General features: G+C 56.2%; 1 protein-coding gene across 38 annotated transcripts in view; it reads right to left on the minus strand.

The window, feature by feature from the left end:
- Positions 1-546: 546 nt before the first annotated feature.
- LOC138918311 (ral guanine nucleotide dissociation stimulator-like) overlaps positions 547-15,009 on the minus strand; it is a 166,743-nt gene continuing 152,280 nt past the window's right edge. For 27 of the 38 annotated variants that reach the window (XR_011427517.1, XR_011427521.1, XR_011427518.1 and 24 more), the window contains one exon: positions 13,426-14,345. Coding sequence is in view for 11 of the 38 variants with exons in the window: in XM_070239323.1 (XP_070095424.1) it covers positions 789-850; positions 1,145-1,236; positions 1,442-1,563; positions 1,937-1,969; positions 2,556-2,630; positions 3,074-3,142; positions 3,921-3,990; positions 4,511-4,614; positions 4,960-5,175; positions 5,961-6,241; positions 6,388-6,578; positions 7,243-7,350; positions 7,952-8,145; positions 9,015-9,125; positions 9,527-9,664 (1,866 nt within the window). In the remaining 27 variants the exon portion in view is untranslated. Of the gene's footprint in view, positions 851-1,144; positions 1,237-1,441; positions 1,564-1,936; positions 1,970-2,555; positions 2,631-3,073; positions 3,143-3,920; positions 3,991-4,510; positions 4,615-4,959; positions 5,176-5,960; positions 6,242-6,387; positions 6,579-7,242; positions 7,351-7,951; positions 8,146-9,014; positions 9,126-9,526; positions 9,767-12,014; positions 14,346-15,009 lie in introns of those variants that run through there. The other 11 variants (XM_070239332.1, XM_070239330.1, XM_070239333.1 and 8 more) reach the window with 2 other exon arrangements.

Here is a 15,009-nt window from a genome sequence, read left to right on the forward strand (position 1 = left end):
TGGTCCATGTCCACAGGACCTTCCTCTGGCCTCGTCCTCTCTATGTGCACGTTTTGAGCTTTTGACGGTATTTTCCCCACTTAGAGCTGAAGCCATTGCGGAGACTGAATCAGAAAACAAGGTCCTAATCTGTGTGCAAGAGAAACTGGGAAAATGTTCCCTCTTCCAGCAGAGTGTCGAAAGGCAGCCACTGTCCTGGGCAGGACGTGTGTTAGGGACAGGCACGTGCTAGTTTGACAGACACACCCAGCTTAGTGGTTGTGGCTCTGCCTGAGAAAACGCCTCCAACCGCTTAGTCCCAAGAGGTCGGAGGGGCCATCTCTGCTCCTGGACAGGGTGAACCACACTGCAATGATCCTGTCCTCGGCGGGAGGGGCACTTGGGCACGTCCTTCAGTAGCCAGGGAGGGGACTGGCACTTCTCCCTTCTCCACATAAACTGAGCCGCTCACTCTGGGAGATTTCTAAATTCGAGGAGGAATGTGAGTTTCTGGATCTGGTTTCCATGAGTGCTGCGAGCGAAAGACTCACACCTCCACTCCCAGGATTAGAAAGAAGCAACAATTTAATATAATACTCAAACGGAGCATTTACCATTGACAGCAAAATATGGCCCTGCCAAATAGGGAAATAGGTGCTGGGCAAAAGGGGGGAGGGGGAAGAGGGGTTGGTGCCTTCCCTCGTGGCCAACAGGGGACCCCAAGAAACGGATCACAAAGTTCTCCTCATCAGAATCAGGGGAGGTGGCCCTGTGCACCCTGAGTGTCAATGCTGTGTCCCCGCTGTAGCTCAGCTGGTCTCAGGAGGGTCATCGACCACCACCACTGGGCCCTTGGTTGGGGGTCTGGTGTCTGGAGAAAGAGAGGCATTTCCTGAGCGGCCTGCCCTGGAACCACAGTGCACACCCCATCCCGGCCCCCACTGCGCTCTGTGCTCAGTCAGCCAAGAGAACCCCATCTGATTTAGCGTCACCCACTTCACAGAGGAGGAAACCAGTCCCAGAAACGTGAGTGCAACCGCCCAGGACGGGACTGCTCAGCAGTGGAGCTGGAACCCAGGGCCAGCTGTCTGCCTCCCCAGGCCCACGCTCAGCCTGAATGTTTCCTGAGCCCATGGTTTCAGCCACTGCCGGTCTGGACACTCACTCTGGCCTGAGCGGTTCTTCTTGCCTTTGAAGAAGAGTCGAATCTTTCTGACCCAGTGGTATCGGGGCTCCAGCTGGCAGGACAGGCTGTAGCTACAGGACAGAGCGGAGCTGGGAGCTCTCAGGAGCCACACATCACATGTGCGTCCTGGAGCCTGCCAGCAGCTGGGGTGGAAGGGCCCCAGGGGTCGCCATGCAATCAGATCAGGGGCTGACCATGGAGCAACGGCCATGGGCTCTGGAGCTGGTCAGCAGAGAGAGGCTGCCCTGCCCTCCCCCAACTCCTGACCCGACTCACCTCTCCTCCTTGCTCAGGGGCTCCACGGCCTGGAACCAGGCCCCAAAGTGCTCGTCGGGCTGCACGGTGTACAGATTTGCAGCCTCCTGGAGCAGCTCGATCTCGTCCATCAGTTTGAATTGCTAGGACAGAGCAAGCACAGGATGCCCACAGGGCCTGAGTGGGGGACCCTGCAGGGCTCGTGGAGGGGGTGAGGAAGGGGGCAAGGGGCCAGTCTGGGGCCTTTGCCCACTTGGGAACCCTCCCTCCCTGCGATTCCAGTCAGGGCTTGCCTGCTGTCACACTTGGCCCAAAATAGCTCCTCCTCCAGGAAGGAGTCTTTGATGCCAGCCCTTCCCCCACCCACCAATGCCATAGGATCCCTAGCTCTGTATATCGAACTGTGCAAATAAATGTTCCACCCTGGGGATTGGGTCAGAGGGGGTCCTGCCCACTGCGGGGGGTTCTCTGATTTCCAACCCCCACCCTCCCCACCGGGAGGCCGCAGCCGCTTACCTCATTCCATTTCCGACAGTTGAGCACATTGCCCTGGAAAGCAGACAGCCGCAGTCCATCAGAAACAGCCCCCTGGGGCCAGCACTAGCCCCCGTCCACACCTCTTGCAATGTTGCACTACTGCCAGTGGGCAGGCCCATCCAGAGCCCGGACTTGGACCTGGGCCAGTCTCTGGGCTCCAGAGCAGGGGGCGCAGAGCAACTGAGGCAACAGACCTTGTGACCCAACCCTCTCTGATGACACGTGGGGAGACTCAGGCCTCAGGCAGGAAGGGACAGCTCAGCCTCTGATGTGCTTCCTGACTGGGAGGGGCCCGACTTCTCTTCCCTCACTGGCAGGGCCAGAGGGAGAGGCTGAGTCCAGCTCAGACACCACCTCCTGCGGCCACACAGTCAGGCAGCTCTGAGCCTCAGCAGCCCAGGGAACCTGGACGGTGGCTTATGCAGAGCCTGCATCACCCACTGGGGAGATGGGCCTGACACCCCAACTCCCACACGAGGCTGGAGGCCCTGCTGAGAGGACCTTTGCCAAATGCAGAGAGCTCAGGGCTCAGGACAGGACTCTCTCCTCCCCACCCTCAGGAGCCTGAGCCCCCGGACCCACCTCCGGGCTCACTCACCTCCACATAATCCTCCATCGTAGCGTCCAGCAGCTCCAGGGAATGGAAAAACGTCACCAGGGAGGGGACGACCCCCTGTGCCGCCATCGGGATGGGCATGGTGATGAGCTCCCGCTCTCAGGTGCCCCCATGAACCTTCCCCTGAAACCCCTCAGCCCAGCCTCCTGCCCACCCCACGCTCCCACACAGAGCAGCCTAGGATCCTCGGGACACCCCAACACACACAATTCCCTCCCCCGCTCCCCTCCAGGAACACCAAACTCCGTCAGTCAAGTCCCAGGGCTGGCTGTTGGCCCCTCCCAGGGGCAGTGGCCCCTGCCCTTCCCCACCCCAAATCTGCCCTGCTGCCAGCCCTTCCAGGCCTCCTCCCGCTCACTGCCACTGCAGGCCCGTCATGCTTGGCAGCCACAGCAGATTCGCCTGAGGAGGAAGGCCCCTCTCCTGAGGGAGGTCTCCAGCTGGGAGGGGGAGCCCCCTCTCCTCTGACTCCTAGGCCCCTCCCCCACAGTCACCCTCACCTGCTGCCGCTGCCTCTCCTGGGCTCCCTGGCGGGCCCTCTCTGCAGTCTTTAACACGGAGGTCGCCTCCTGTCGGGGCCGAGGACAGGGTCAGTGCGCCCATACTCCCCTCCGCATGTCCCCCAAGGCCCCTGATCTCAGACCCTGGCCATCGGCTCCAGTCCCCTGCTGCCTCTGCTGCTCCCACCTCCAGGGTGCTCTGATTCTAGACCAGTCCCAGCTCCAGGACTCAGTCCTGTGTGACCTTGGGCCTGCCCAGGCCTCCCTGGCCCTCTTTCCTCAGCTGAAAAGTGTGAGGAGAACGTCACCTGCTTCCAGGAGTCTCCTGAGGACACAGAGTCATCCGCGTGTCATCACTGCTCTCCCCTCACCTCTCGAGGAGGAGCCGGCACAAATCTCCTCACATTCCTGTCCTCCCTTGGATGGTAGCACCCCGCTGGGAGGCCTGCACCGCTGATCATTTCCCTCCACTTCCCAGAGGAGGAGACGGAGGCCCCCAGAGGGGCAGTGACTGGCTCAAAGACCCACTGGGAGAGGCTGCTCCCCGTGCCAGCTACAGGCCCTGTCCCCGCTGCCTTCACCCCAGCCCTGGCTCCAAATCTGACCAAGGCCCCGACCTCCGGACTCCAGGGGTGCGTCCAGACCCCAGCTGAACAGACAGGGAGGGGGAGGGCAGGGTGTCTTGCAGGGCCTGGCCGAGTGGCCCCGGCCTGCCCCACCCTCACCGGGCTCTCTGACCCCCAGCCTGGGCCGAGCCTTGCCATAGCCTCACCTCCTAGGATCCCCTCGGGATGCTCCCCTCCCCTCTCCTTCTGGCCTCCTTCCAGATCTCCAGCCTCCAGGTTACCTGCACCAGCAGCTCCCTGCTCACGCGTTTCTCTCTCCTGACCCACTTCTTCCAGGTTCGAGAACTCTCCCTGCGGGGTGGGGAAAGAAAGAAAGAAAGAAAGCAAGAAAAACTGTGGGATGCTTGAAGGCAAATCCCATTTATTTGAGAACCCAGCAGATCCAAACCGCCTGGGGCCTGGATGAGGGATTTCACTGGGGTGCTCTGAGCTCTAAGGTCCCCATGGGACTGCGGAGGGGCCTCCCCTCTTGTCCTCGGGGCCTCCATTCCCAGATGTCCCAAACAGATCTCTTTGGAACAGTGTTGGTTTCAGCTGCATAGAGGCTTCTGTTGCTGCAAAGGAAACACTTGACAATCTCCACCTGGGCTCAAGCCAGGATCTGGTCTGGAAGGAAATGAATCCCTGGGACAGAACTGCTGGCCTAAGGGCGCTGAGAGACTCAGAGACCCAGCACCCAGCTCAGTTCCTGTGCCCGGCGTTCGCTGTCTTCCAGGTGGCCTCAGCTGACTTTGGGGGACATGCCGGCCCAAATCAGGCTGCCTGGGCCACCTCACCCTCATGGTGCTTGGCTGGAGAGCAGACTACCCACCTGGAAACTTGTCCCCAGGTGTCTTGGAGACGGGCAATGGCAGGGCTCTGCAGGGCAGAAAGGATTGTGTGGAGGGAACAGAAGTTCCCGAGCCCTCGGCACTCCTGGGGAAGGGAAGAGATGGAGCCGTGATGGGGAGCTGAAGTTCTGCTGCCTCTGGTTTCTGTCCCCTCACGGACTTCCCCTGTCCTGGAGGAGACAGATGCCCAGGGAAGCCAGGGAGGGCACACCTGCCACCCGACGAGTAACACTGCCAGGCACAAGGATTTGTAGCTCAACACAAGGAAGGAAGTGAGCTTGTCCCCACTGGGACCTCAAGTCAAGGTCAATGTGGCCCTGGCATGAGGGTCAAGGGACAGTCCAGGGACTAAGACCCCAGACTTCAATCCTGAGGGCTGAGAAACAAGAGGCAATTCCCACGCATCCAGACAGGGCATGCCAAGGCTTACCTCAGCCACCCTGATCCACAGCTCAACCACCCTGGCCCTGTCCTGCGCTGTCATGCTGGGGTCCCCAAGGCAGGTGACGAGGATGCAATTGGCCACGGTGTTGTCGTGCATCACACTGTCACGGACGGTGGGTGCCAGGTACTCTCGTTCCCTGTTGTCACGCTCGGACCAGATGGAGCCGAGGCAGTGGGCGGGCACCAACGTCTTGAACAGCTCCTGCAGAAGATTCGGAGTGTCACCCGGTCCTGCCGCACCCCAGCTCGGCGTCCACAGTCCCCCATAGGCCCAGGCACGGTGAGATCAGAACTGGAGCTCAGGAAGCAGAGCATGTGGCCTGAGGCTTGTGGGAGTCCCTGGGTTTTGTCTGTGTCCACTGAATGCACCCAGTCCAGGATGACCCCGGACACAGTACTGTGGGGAAGGGAGGGGACATTTGCTCCCAGCCCCGTCTCACTTCCTCCAAGCTCCAGAAGGCAGCCCACACATGCCCACCAGAAGGGCCATTATGCACCCATCCCAGTGCCCCTCGGGTCCCACACCCCATTCCCATGCACATTCCCCCGAGGCAGGGACAACCCCCAGCTTTGTTTGATTGTCTCCACTGGAGTCAATACACATCACCTTCCTGCTAAGTGCTGAGGCTGTCTGGGCCACCTGCGCAGATGGGGGATCCACCCAAGGACCTGGCAGCACTTCAGTGAGTGCCCATCCCCCACCAAAGGGCCAGACTCTGCCCACCTTCCACTCTCTCCCACCTCATTCATCGGCACAGCCACCCTGTACAGCAGGTGCTCTGACTGTCCGTCTCTACTGTCCCCTGTTCGCTAGGGGACAGCGAAGGCTTGGGAGAAAGAAAGCTGCCCAGGTCACAGTGTTGATAAGAGAGGGAGCAGGGATTTGGACCCAGATCATCGGAATCCCGAGCAGGGAATGGCAGGTGTGGGGTGGCTCATGGCACCGGGAAGGCAGGGGCCACCCGCCCCGCGAGCTCCTCTGCTCACCGCAGCCATCCTCGTCAGCTGCTCTGCCACCAGCTGGGGAGGGAAGTCCAAGATGTTCAGCTTCTCCTCCCGCAGCTGGTCCTCGGTGGTCACGGCCCAGGGGCAGTTGGGCTCTGGGGCTGCCTCTAATGGTGGCCCTTGCTCTGGTCCTGGAGTGGCCGACTCAGGGGCTGCTGGCTCCAGCTCTACCACACGTGGTGAGACTGGAGGTGCAGCTGGCTCCAGCCCGGGGGCTGGCACTGGCTCTGGCTCTGGAAGTGGCAGGAGCTTTGGAGCTGGCTCTAGAGCAGGATAAAGAGAAAGTTTCACCCACACACCTGACAGTTTCTGTGCCTTTCCAAAGATAGGAAGGGCTCCACTGCCTCTAAGGGAACGCTAGCCCATGAACCTCAACACAGACAGTCTTCCCAGACTCCAGTCCCCTCACCTTTCCGTTCGGCCTCAATGGCCTTGAGATGCTCCAGGTGGCCTGGCAGAAGGTAGGCATGGCCCTCCACATGGGAGCCACCAAAGCTGACGTGCAGAGTGGCCAGCTGCAGGGTCCAAGCGGGAAACCGCAGGGGCTCCCTGCAATCCTGCCCTTGGCCCAGCCAGGTTCCCAGCAGGAAATAGATAGCACTGCGTGGAGGCAGATGGGCCAGAGAGTCAGTGGCCTGGCCTTTCCTTAAACACCGCCCTCCCAAGGCACTCTTGTTAGCATCTGCGCCCCTTTGCCAGACCCTCCCCCTCCAGAGGAGGGCCCCATCCCAGCCCTGAGCCCTGGCTGGCTGTCCTGGCTGTGGCAGGCCTGCTCATCCAGCAGGCTGAACACAGAGTCTGTGAGAGTCTCTTGTTCCCACCGATACTCTCCTCCCCAAGGGTCTGGACACAGCCCACCCAAGCCCTGCATGAATGTGGGCCACTGGAATGAAGACTCCAGCAGATTTGGGAGCAGCTTGCTCACACACCTCCTACTATGGACCTGGCGGTGGTGCTCACAAGGGGTGGATGTGGAGAAAGGGAGGCAGGAGGGGCTGGGACTCTGCTGGGAGTGGGTCTCTAGGGGACAACGCAGCCCAGTCTCCTTTCCAATTCTCAAGGGGCCTGGGACCCATGCACAGCTGTCTTTGAGTCCAGTCCTGCCGGAGTGGAAGCCACCAGAACTCAGCCCTCCCATGGGAATCACAAGATGGGTGAGATGCAGGGTTCTCCCAGGCCTGACCCGGCCACAGCCTCCATCCTCTCCCCACACCCTGTTTGCAAGAGACAGGAGGCCGTCCTTCTCGACCCAAAGACCACTCACTTTGGGAGGTGGTCCTGTCCTCCAGCATCCCGCACGCAATGGGCCAAGCTGCCTCCATGTGTCCCAAAGGGGATGAGGGCATCGCCCGGGATGGAGGGTAGATGGGACCTGTGAATGATGTCAAGTGTGACTGTCTGACTCTCAGATTAGAGGGGAGGGCCAGGGAGGCTGTCTGCTTCAGTCACTGAGTGACACTTAGTGTGTCCAGAAGTCCTGCTCAGAGTAGGTCCTTCATAGACATTGTTGAATGACCTCCAAGCAGAACCACCCTGGGTGTCTGAGTGGGCCTGTGGCCCCTCTGTGGCCCTAGAGATCCCTAAGTGGCTACACCAAGGACAAGCACCAGGGCCAGCTGGATGGCATCTCAAACTCCTTGACAGGGTGCTCTCCAGGTGCTTTTCCAAACTCAAAAAGCCACAAGCCAGTGAAGGGAGAGGAAGACTACTTTCCGTGGGGGACAGAGAAATAATCACCACCAGCAACCACAGCATGGCCCACCACCCTCTCTGCAGAGCCGGGCACCAGGGCAGCACCTGGAGGGCTGATCCCATTCATCCCTGGGAGAAGCCTAGCAAGTTCATCCTCTCCCACCCCACGTTTCAGAGGAGCCAACTCAGGCTCAGAGAGATGCGGTGACATTCCCAAGGCAAGACACACAGCTGGCAGTGGGCAGAGTCACCACTGTGCTGAGGGGGAGGTGGGCAGTCACCTGGGAAACAGCTGGTCCAGCACCTGGTGGGCTGTGCTGGAGCCTGAGTAGCTGCAGAGGGAGGTGATGACACTGCAGAGGACTCTGCTGGGGAAGGCTGGCAGCACAGTCTCTGAGAGCCTCTGCATCATGCCTGCCTGGAGGGCACGCATCCTGCAGGCCTCAGTGACAGACAGAGTGGACTCATCTTCACTCTGGGTGGGACGAGCAGGGACACAGAGTCAGGGTCACCACTGCGAACCACCAGCGTTATCGGGGTCTGCAGCTGACGCAGGAACTCCTAGCCCCTCCCAGACGTCTGCGACAGGAGAGACAGGGGTCCCAACTCAGCAAAGTTCTGGGCTCTCAAAGTACAATCTGACTTTGGTCCTGCGAAGGATTCCACACTGAGCTCCCTCAAGGCCATTTGCTCGCTGAGGGACAACAGAGCTCCCTCTGTGCAGAGCACCAGCCCAGTGAATCCTCAACAGACACCCCTCTCTAGAGAGGAGAACAGAGGCTTAGGCATGCCAAGTGGCTTCTCTAGGTCCTGTGGCTCAGAACTGAGAACCGCCCAAAGTGAGGGCTGAGGGACATCCCCTCTAACTGCCTGAGGCTTCATCAGACGCTGACCTGGAGGGAAATGTTATGTGGCCACCTCACCCCTCCCAGGTCTGGAAACAGTGTACAGGGCAGTGACACGTTCTGAGAACCCCTTTGACTTTCAAACACGCTGACGGTTATTTCTTTTACATTAAAGGGAGTTTGGAGACCCTTGTTATCGAGCTTTCATTTTCCAAAAAAGGCAAAATTCAAAGATACTCAGGGCCTATTGGGAAGTGACAACGACATCAACGTTTTCTCTAATCTTCCTAGGAAAATGCAAAGAGTGCCCTCCTACCCTCCTATGCAGCTGGTGGGGAGGAGCGGAAGTCCAGATTCCTTTGGGAATGGGACTGTGGGACACTCATGGGGGACAGCCCTGTTAGGGTCCCAGGAGAACGGCAGTTTGAGGTTGGATTCTGGGCCTGCCCTGGTCATCTCAGGGGCCTGGGTGGGAAGACCCCTCTGTGCCCACTCTCACCTCAGAGCAGCCCTGGTTATTGATGGTGGCGCGGTGCAGCTGGTCCCTGTCCAGGGAGATGGAGTACCCGAAGCCATCCGTCAGCTCTTCCACCACCTCCTGCGTGCAGCTCTGCAAAGACAGTGCCCGAGAGCCGGGCCGGGAGGTCTGAGGGGCATGCCTCGACTTGGCCACAGGAGGAAACCCCAGCACAGATCAGGTACCGAGCAGCATCTGCATAGACCTCTAGCCAGGGAGGGAATGAGATGACACCTGGAGGGCTCGGGACTAACCTATGGGTAGAGGAGCTTGGTTCCCAGCACCTACTCTCCCATCCTGCTAGCCACCACCTAGGCTGGGAACACGACACACTGCCAGGCTTCCAACACCGAGCAAATGGCTCCTGCCCAGGGTGGGTCCCCACTCAGCACCGCCGTCCCTCTCTCACTCCCCTCCGACACACAAGGAGGCTCAAATTGTTGTGCGGGTGGCATCCAGTTGTGGCCTAACCCGGTTGGCTTTCCCTGTGTTACCTGAGTGCTCCTCCTGCCAGTTGGACAGAGGCGGTGCAGGTGAGGGCCAAGCCAGTGTCTATAGTGACTGAAAAGGCTCTTTTTCTTGGCTTTCCTGAAGCCAGAGCCTCCACAACTCGGGAGACAGCAGGAGAACATCCTCTTGTCTTCAGTGTCGCCACTCAAGTGGGCTCAATAGGATGCTATGTCTAGAATGTGGACGCCTGGAGACCAGTGTGCTAAGTTCTGTTGGGGTCTGTCTCCAAGGAAGTGAGGTCACTTCCTCAAGTTTCCCTTACCTGGGCGCCTTCTTCAATAACACCCACCGAAAACCTCTCTGGGATCTTGGCTGCTCACCCTCCTTGCCCATGTCACCTCCAGAACTGTACACAAATAGCCAGCACAGATCCCAACACAGGACCTTGAGATGGAACCAGGGTTCCAGCTTGAGGACATCCAGCTGAGTTCCGACCTCTTTTTTCCTACAAGCTCTGTGTCCTGGAAATGCCAATGGGCCTCCCAGGGCCTCCTCAATCACCCAACCTGCACGATGGGGACGAGGCCAGAAATATCTCCCTTGGGACATCCTCAAGTGTAGAACAGACAATAGCGACAACACCTGTGGTCTGGTTTCCATGTGTCTGATGCACACACTTAGAGATGAAAGAATCACAAGAAGGGGTGGGATGTAGTGTGGAGTACCCCTCAAAACAGGACTGGGTTCCAGCTCTGTGACCTTGAGAAAGTCACTGCCCCTCTGGGCCTCATTTCCAGGTCTGCACCTTTAAGAGGTGGAAATTAGGGGAAATTCAGATACTTCCATTCACTGGCATGAAACCTTCCCAGGTCTCCTGTTTGACTTAGAATCAGACCCAAGTGCCTCGTGTCGGCCTATGTAGTGGGCAGCCTCCACTATGGCTCCTGGTGCTCACTGTCTTCTGCTGTGCACGTCCTTGTGGAACCACAAGTGGTCAGGAACTGCCTTGTGAATAGAATGCAGCCAAGGTGATGGGATGGCCTGCCACCCAGGGTTAAGAACAAAAAGCCTGGCCCTTCCTTCTTACTCATTGGCTTTAGTCCCCTCCGTCTTTCCCTCCTTCTGTTTCCATCTCTCTCTCTCTCTGCAGCTTATATCTCTGGAACTGGGGGAGCAAGTGTGCATGTTTTCAGTTGTCCTATGAAGATGTTCCATAGGAGAGAACGGAGGGAATGATCGACCAACAGACAGGCAGGAACTCAGACTTTCAGTCCAAACAAACCCCGTCAACATGCATGTGAGTGAACTTGGGAGCAAACCCTCCACGAGTCGAGCCGCAATATAGCCGCAGCCCCTGCTTCACGGAGACCTTGAGGCGGAGGCACCCAGCTAAGCTGTGCCCCATTCCTGGCACACAGAATTTGTGAGATGTTAAGGATTTGTATTTTCTAGGTGCAATGTCTTAGAGCAGTGTCATCAGAGAGCGACGGGAAAAGCACAGTCTGCCAGTTCCTGCCCTCTGGCCCTGCCTGTCCCCATCTACCCTCCTCTCCCTTCTCAGGCTCCTTCCAGCTACACTGCCCTCTTTCGGACATTGTCTGGTCAGACCCACTTCTTCCTGTGAGCCTCTGCGCCAGCGGTGCCTTCTCCCTGACACTCAAACTGTTCCCAGACACAGGCAGGCGTGCCTCTCATCTGGCACCCTGCTGACAGCAAATGTCACCCCTATGATGCCTTTCAGAGCCTCCCAGGCACAGGCTCCACTGTCACAGGTCTCCCACCTGCAAGGGCATCTCATGATGTCCTCCTCCTTGGTCTCATCTGGATAAAGTGAGTCCATGAAGGAGGGCTTTCTGCTTGGTGGACGAGGAGGCAGCTTCTTCTGGTTTCCTCAGGATCATGACTGTCTCTTCTGGGCTGAATGTTTCCCCTCCCAAGTCCATTGTGAAAGGAAATTCTCATTCCCTTGCTTTCAAGGGTCTGGTTTCCCCAAGAACACAGGGAGACTGGCCTCTCCCTGGAATGCGGCACCAGCCCCTACACCCAAAGCCAGAAAATTAGCACCCAGCTTGAAACACCACCAGATCCTGAAGTCAATTCCTGCTGAGGTCCCCCATCCATTTTGTAACCCCATAGTATCTCCTGATCTCACCTTTCCCCTAAGACACAGCTCCCAGCCTGCCCTTGGCTTCTTACAGGAACAGTGGGATTTCCCAGAAGCACTCCCAGCCTGGGCAAGAAATGTTTTGAAATGTTCTCTATGTATTTTCCAGGACATGGGATATGGGGAGAAGTCATTTTGGTTGTGTATGTGCAACAGTTTTGATGCGAATAGCATCTTTTTCAGACAGAGATCAAAGAGTGGGGCTACCGGGTGTAACAAGAAAATGGATACACTGAGCCAACGTCTTCATGGTGTGAAGTCATAGGGAGCAAAGAACATGGTTAAGAGCAGAGAATATGGAGCCACAACTTAGGTTCAAATTCCACCTCAATCACTTCCTAGATATTGGTAGAGGGCAAAGTACTTACCTCATTGGTGCCTCAGTTTCTTCATCTGTTGTTGGCAAGAAGGATAAGCATACCTAATTTGTGAGGATATGGAGAGTGCTAAAGGAGTTAATGTTTCAAAACACTTGCAACATCCAGCACATTGCATGCCCTGTACGCATACATTACAAATGAAATGTAAATGTTCTTCTGACGCTGTCTGTTTGCTCCAGACGGGAGACTAGGGGCTGGAAGGATGTAGACAGCACTCCCTGAGACAGGATGAATCGATGAATGAGCAACACTGTTGAAGGCATTACCAATGGCAGATCCGCCTCCCTATGGACATTCCCAAGGACAATCACACCCAAGCATCCCTCCTCCGTCCTGCATCGTCTTCTGGGATTCTATCCAGGAATCACGGGGGCTTCTTGAACCCTGGGACCCACACCCACCACAGGTTCTCTTCTGTCTGGCAGCAAACCCCAGGCCTTGTCCTAATGGCTGCAGCCCACAGGCTCTGACTCAGATCCTTTTCTTCACTTGAGGGAGACGTGTCATTCCCAGAGCTGGGCACACAGAGTGTCAGCCTTGGAGGAAATGCCTCCCTGGCCAGTGGCAGGTGGAAGAGCGCCGTGACGGAGTAGGATTTGGGGAGAGTCCTCCAGGTGTGGTCAGAAGGGGCCCAGCCAGGGCATTTGTCAGCAAGGTCTGGTTGGTGGACCTTGGTGGCAAAAGAGTGGTGGGGACAGCATGTTTTAGAGTTCCTGGCATGAGACAATCCACAGGATGGTCATGAAGTCAGAATCAGCCTAACGAGGTCCAGCTCAATCCACTGTCATCTGTTCCCTGACTGGCTCACTAATCCAGGAGTGATTTACAAGGGCGATATTCGTGTTCTACCATCTTTTCGTTGATTGGCAGGAGCTAGTATTCTTTACAAAACTTGTGTACTTTTACATAGGAAAGGATAGGTGAGTTCTGTAACAACCCTTCTTGCAAAGTTCTCACTAACGTATTGAGTCTCTAACAGAATCCGCCGCTGGGAACTTCACCAAAGATCCTGACCTTTACTCTCTGGTTTTAGATCTTCCTGGTTGGTAAATTTTCTTGACTCCTGGCTCCTTTCCTGAGGTTCGTCCACTTAGAGCAATGTAGGACTGCAAGCTCTTGCCACTTGAGAAGTAGTGGTTCAACTCTATGATGATGTTGGTCTTGCTTACTAAGTGTGTGTGTGTGTATGTATGTGTGTATGAGACTGTTTTCTGCATGTTGCCACGTGGGTCAGATTGACTCCTTTCCTTGGAAAAATTGTCCCTAACCACTTTCTCTGGGCTTTATTTTCACGTCTTGAACAGTGCTGTCCAACAGTAGAATTTCACACTCTATCTAATGAAATTTAAACTTTTTTTAAATACTGACATTTAAAAAAGTAAAAATAAACAAGTGAAACTAATTTTTAATGGTATATTTAAACCCATTATAACCAAGATATTACCATCTGTCCAGGCAATCTATATAAAAATTAATAGTGAGATAGTTCACATTTTTTTTTATTGGGATCAACAAATCCATTTACATAGTCTCCATTTGTAAGCTGAAACTTTTTACATATGCGGTTTCTGTGTCCCCCACTCAGAACCTGGGCTGACTTGTTAGAGAGGAAATAAAGCAGAACAGGCATAAGTAATGATCACTGTCAATCCAGCTCAGCACAAACACTCACAACTGACAAAAAGGCTGTCGCTGACCAGGGAGTAGAGGTCCCTCGGGGTCACATGGTGGATCAGCTGGTTCAGCACCCAGGAATGCTGCTCTCTGTCACATGGGGTCTCTGTCACACTCTCCATCATGAGCCATGGGGTCAGGGTGGTAGGTGCAGACAGCTTCCATGCTGGAGGCTGCCCCTTCCTCCGCAGGCCCGGGGAGAGAGGAATGTGGGGACTCTAGAGAGATGTCCTGAATCCTCTGATAATGGGGGCCAGAGGGAGGGAGGAGCAAATTGGCAGTCAGTGGCAAGAGTGAAAACTGCGGTGGTCACCGAAAGTGTTCATGACTCTCATATGCTCAGAAAAGGGACTTCCCTGAGGGAGATCAGTCTACAGCCCAAGACAAGGGACCCAGGCTGCTCTTCTTGAACAAGGATCCAAGCAGGGGAGGAGGCAGGAGGAGGATGAGCAGGAGAGACAGCAGGTGGGGTGCGGCTGGCTGGGACACATCCTGCCGGGAGCTGCTGGCACCAGGGTCTCATCAGGTGCTGCAGGACTCTCTCAGTGGAGTTCAATGTGGCTGAGCTCTTGCTCATGTCTGTCAAATACTGGATGTTGGAGATGGTGGAGTTGAGTGTGAGGGCCTTCAGGTCGTGCCCCTTGGCTGCAAGAAGAGAGGGAGAGAGATGGCCATCACTGAGAGCTGGGCTGAGACCAGATCAGAGTCCTGAACTCAGTATCATCTGTTGCCTTTGCTCCCAGTGGAACCACCACCCAATGCTGCGCTCATCCAAGTTGAAGCCAGCATATCTCTCAGCTCCTCCTCCCTCCCCTGCCGGTAACACCAATTGCACCTACAGATTGCTCCTCAATGCATTCCTTCTGTTCATTCACGTCCCAGGTAGGTCTGATCTTTTCTCACCGGAACCAACACCCTAACATGCTCACTGGATGCATTGTCTAAAGGATGTTCTCTGCCTTGAACATTAGAAGCATTTTTCTGAAATGAAGATCTCACTAGAACACTCCTGCTCTAGCATCACCCATGGCTCCCTAAGGCCTTCAGGGTTAAGTTCAAACTTCTTGACCTGGCACTCAAAGCCCTTGCACATCTGGCTCCTGCTGACTCTTCAGCCTCATTGATGCATTCACTCAGGGTTAGGCTTTGTGCTTCAGGCAAACCAAATTCCTGTCACTTCTCCCGTACACTATGCTGTTTTTGCCTACAGGGCCATTGCTCATGCAATTTCCTCTGCCAGGAACACGCTCCACACCTTATTTCCCTATATAACTCCTACTCCTTCTTAAAGACCCCAATTGGGCAAAAC

This window comes from Equus caballus, chromosome 17 (genome assembly GCF_041296265.1).
Source record: "Equus caballus isolate H_3958 breed thoroughbred chromosome 17, TB-T2T, whole genome shotgun sequence".
In the NCBI taxonomy this organism is placed as follows: Eukaryota; Metazoa; Chordata; class Mammalia; order Perissodactyla; family Equidae; genus Equus; species Equus caballus.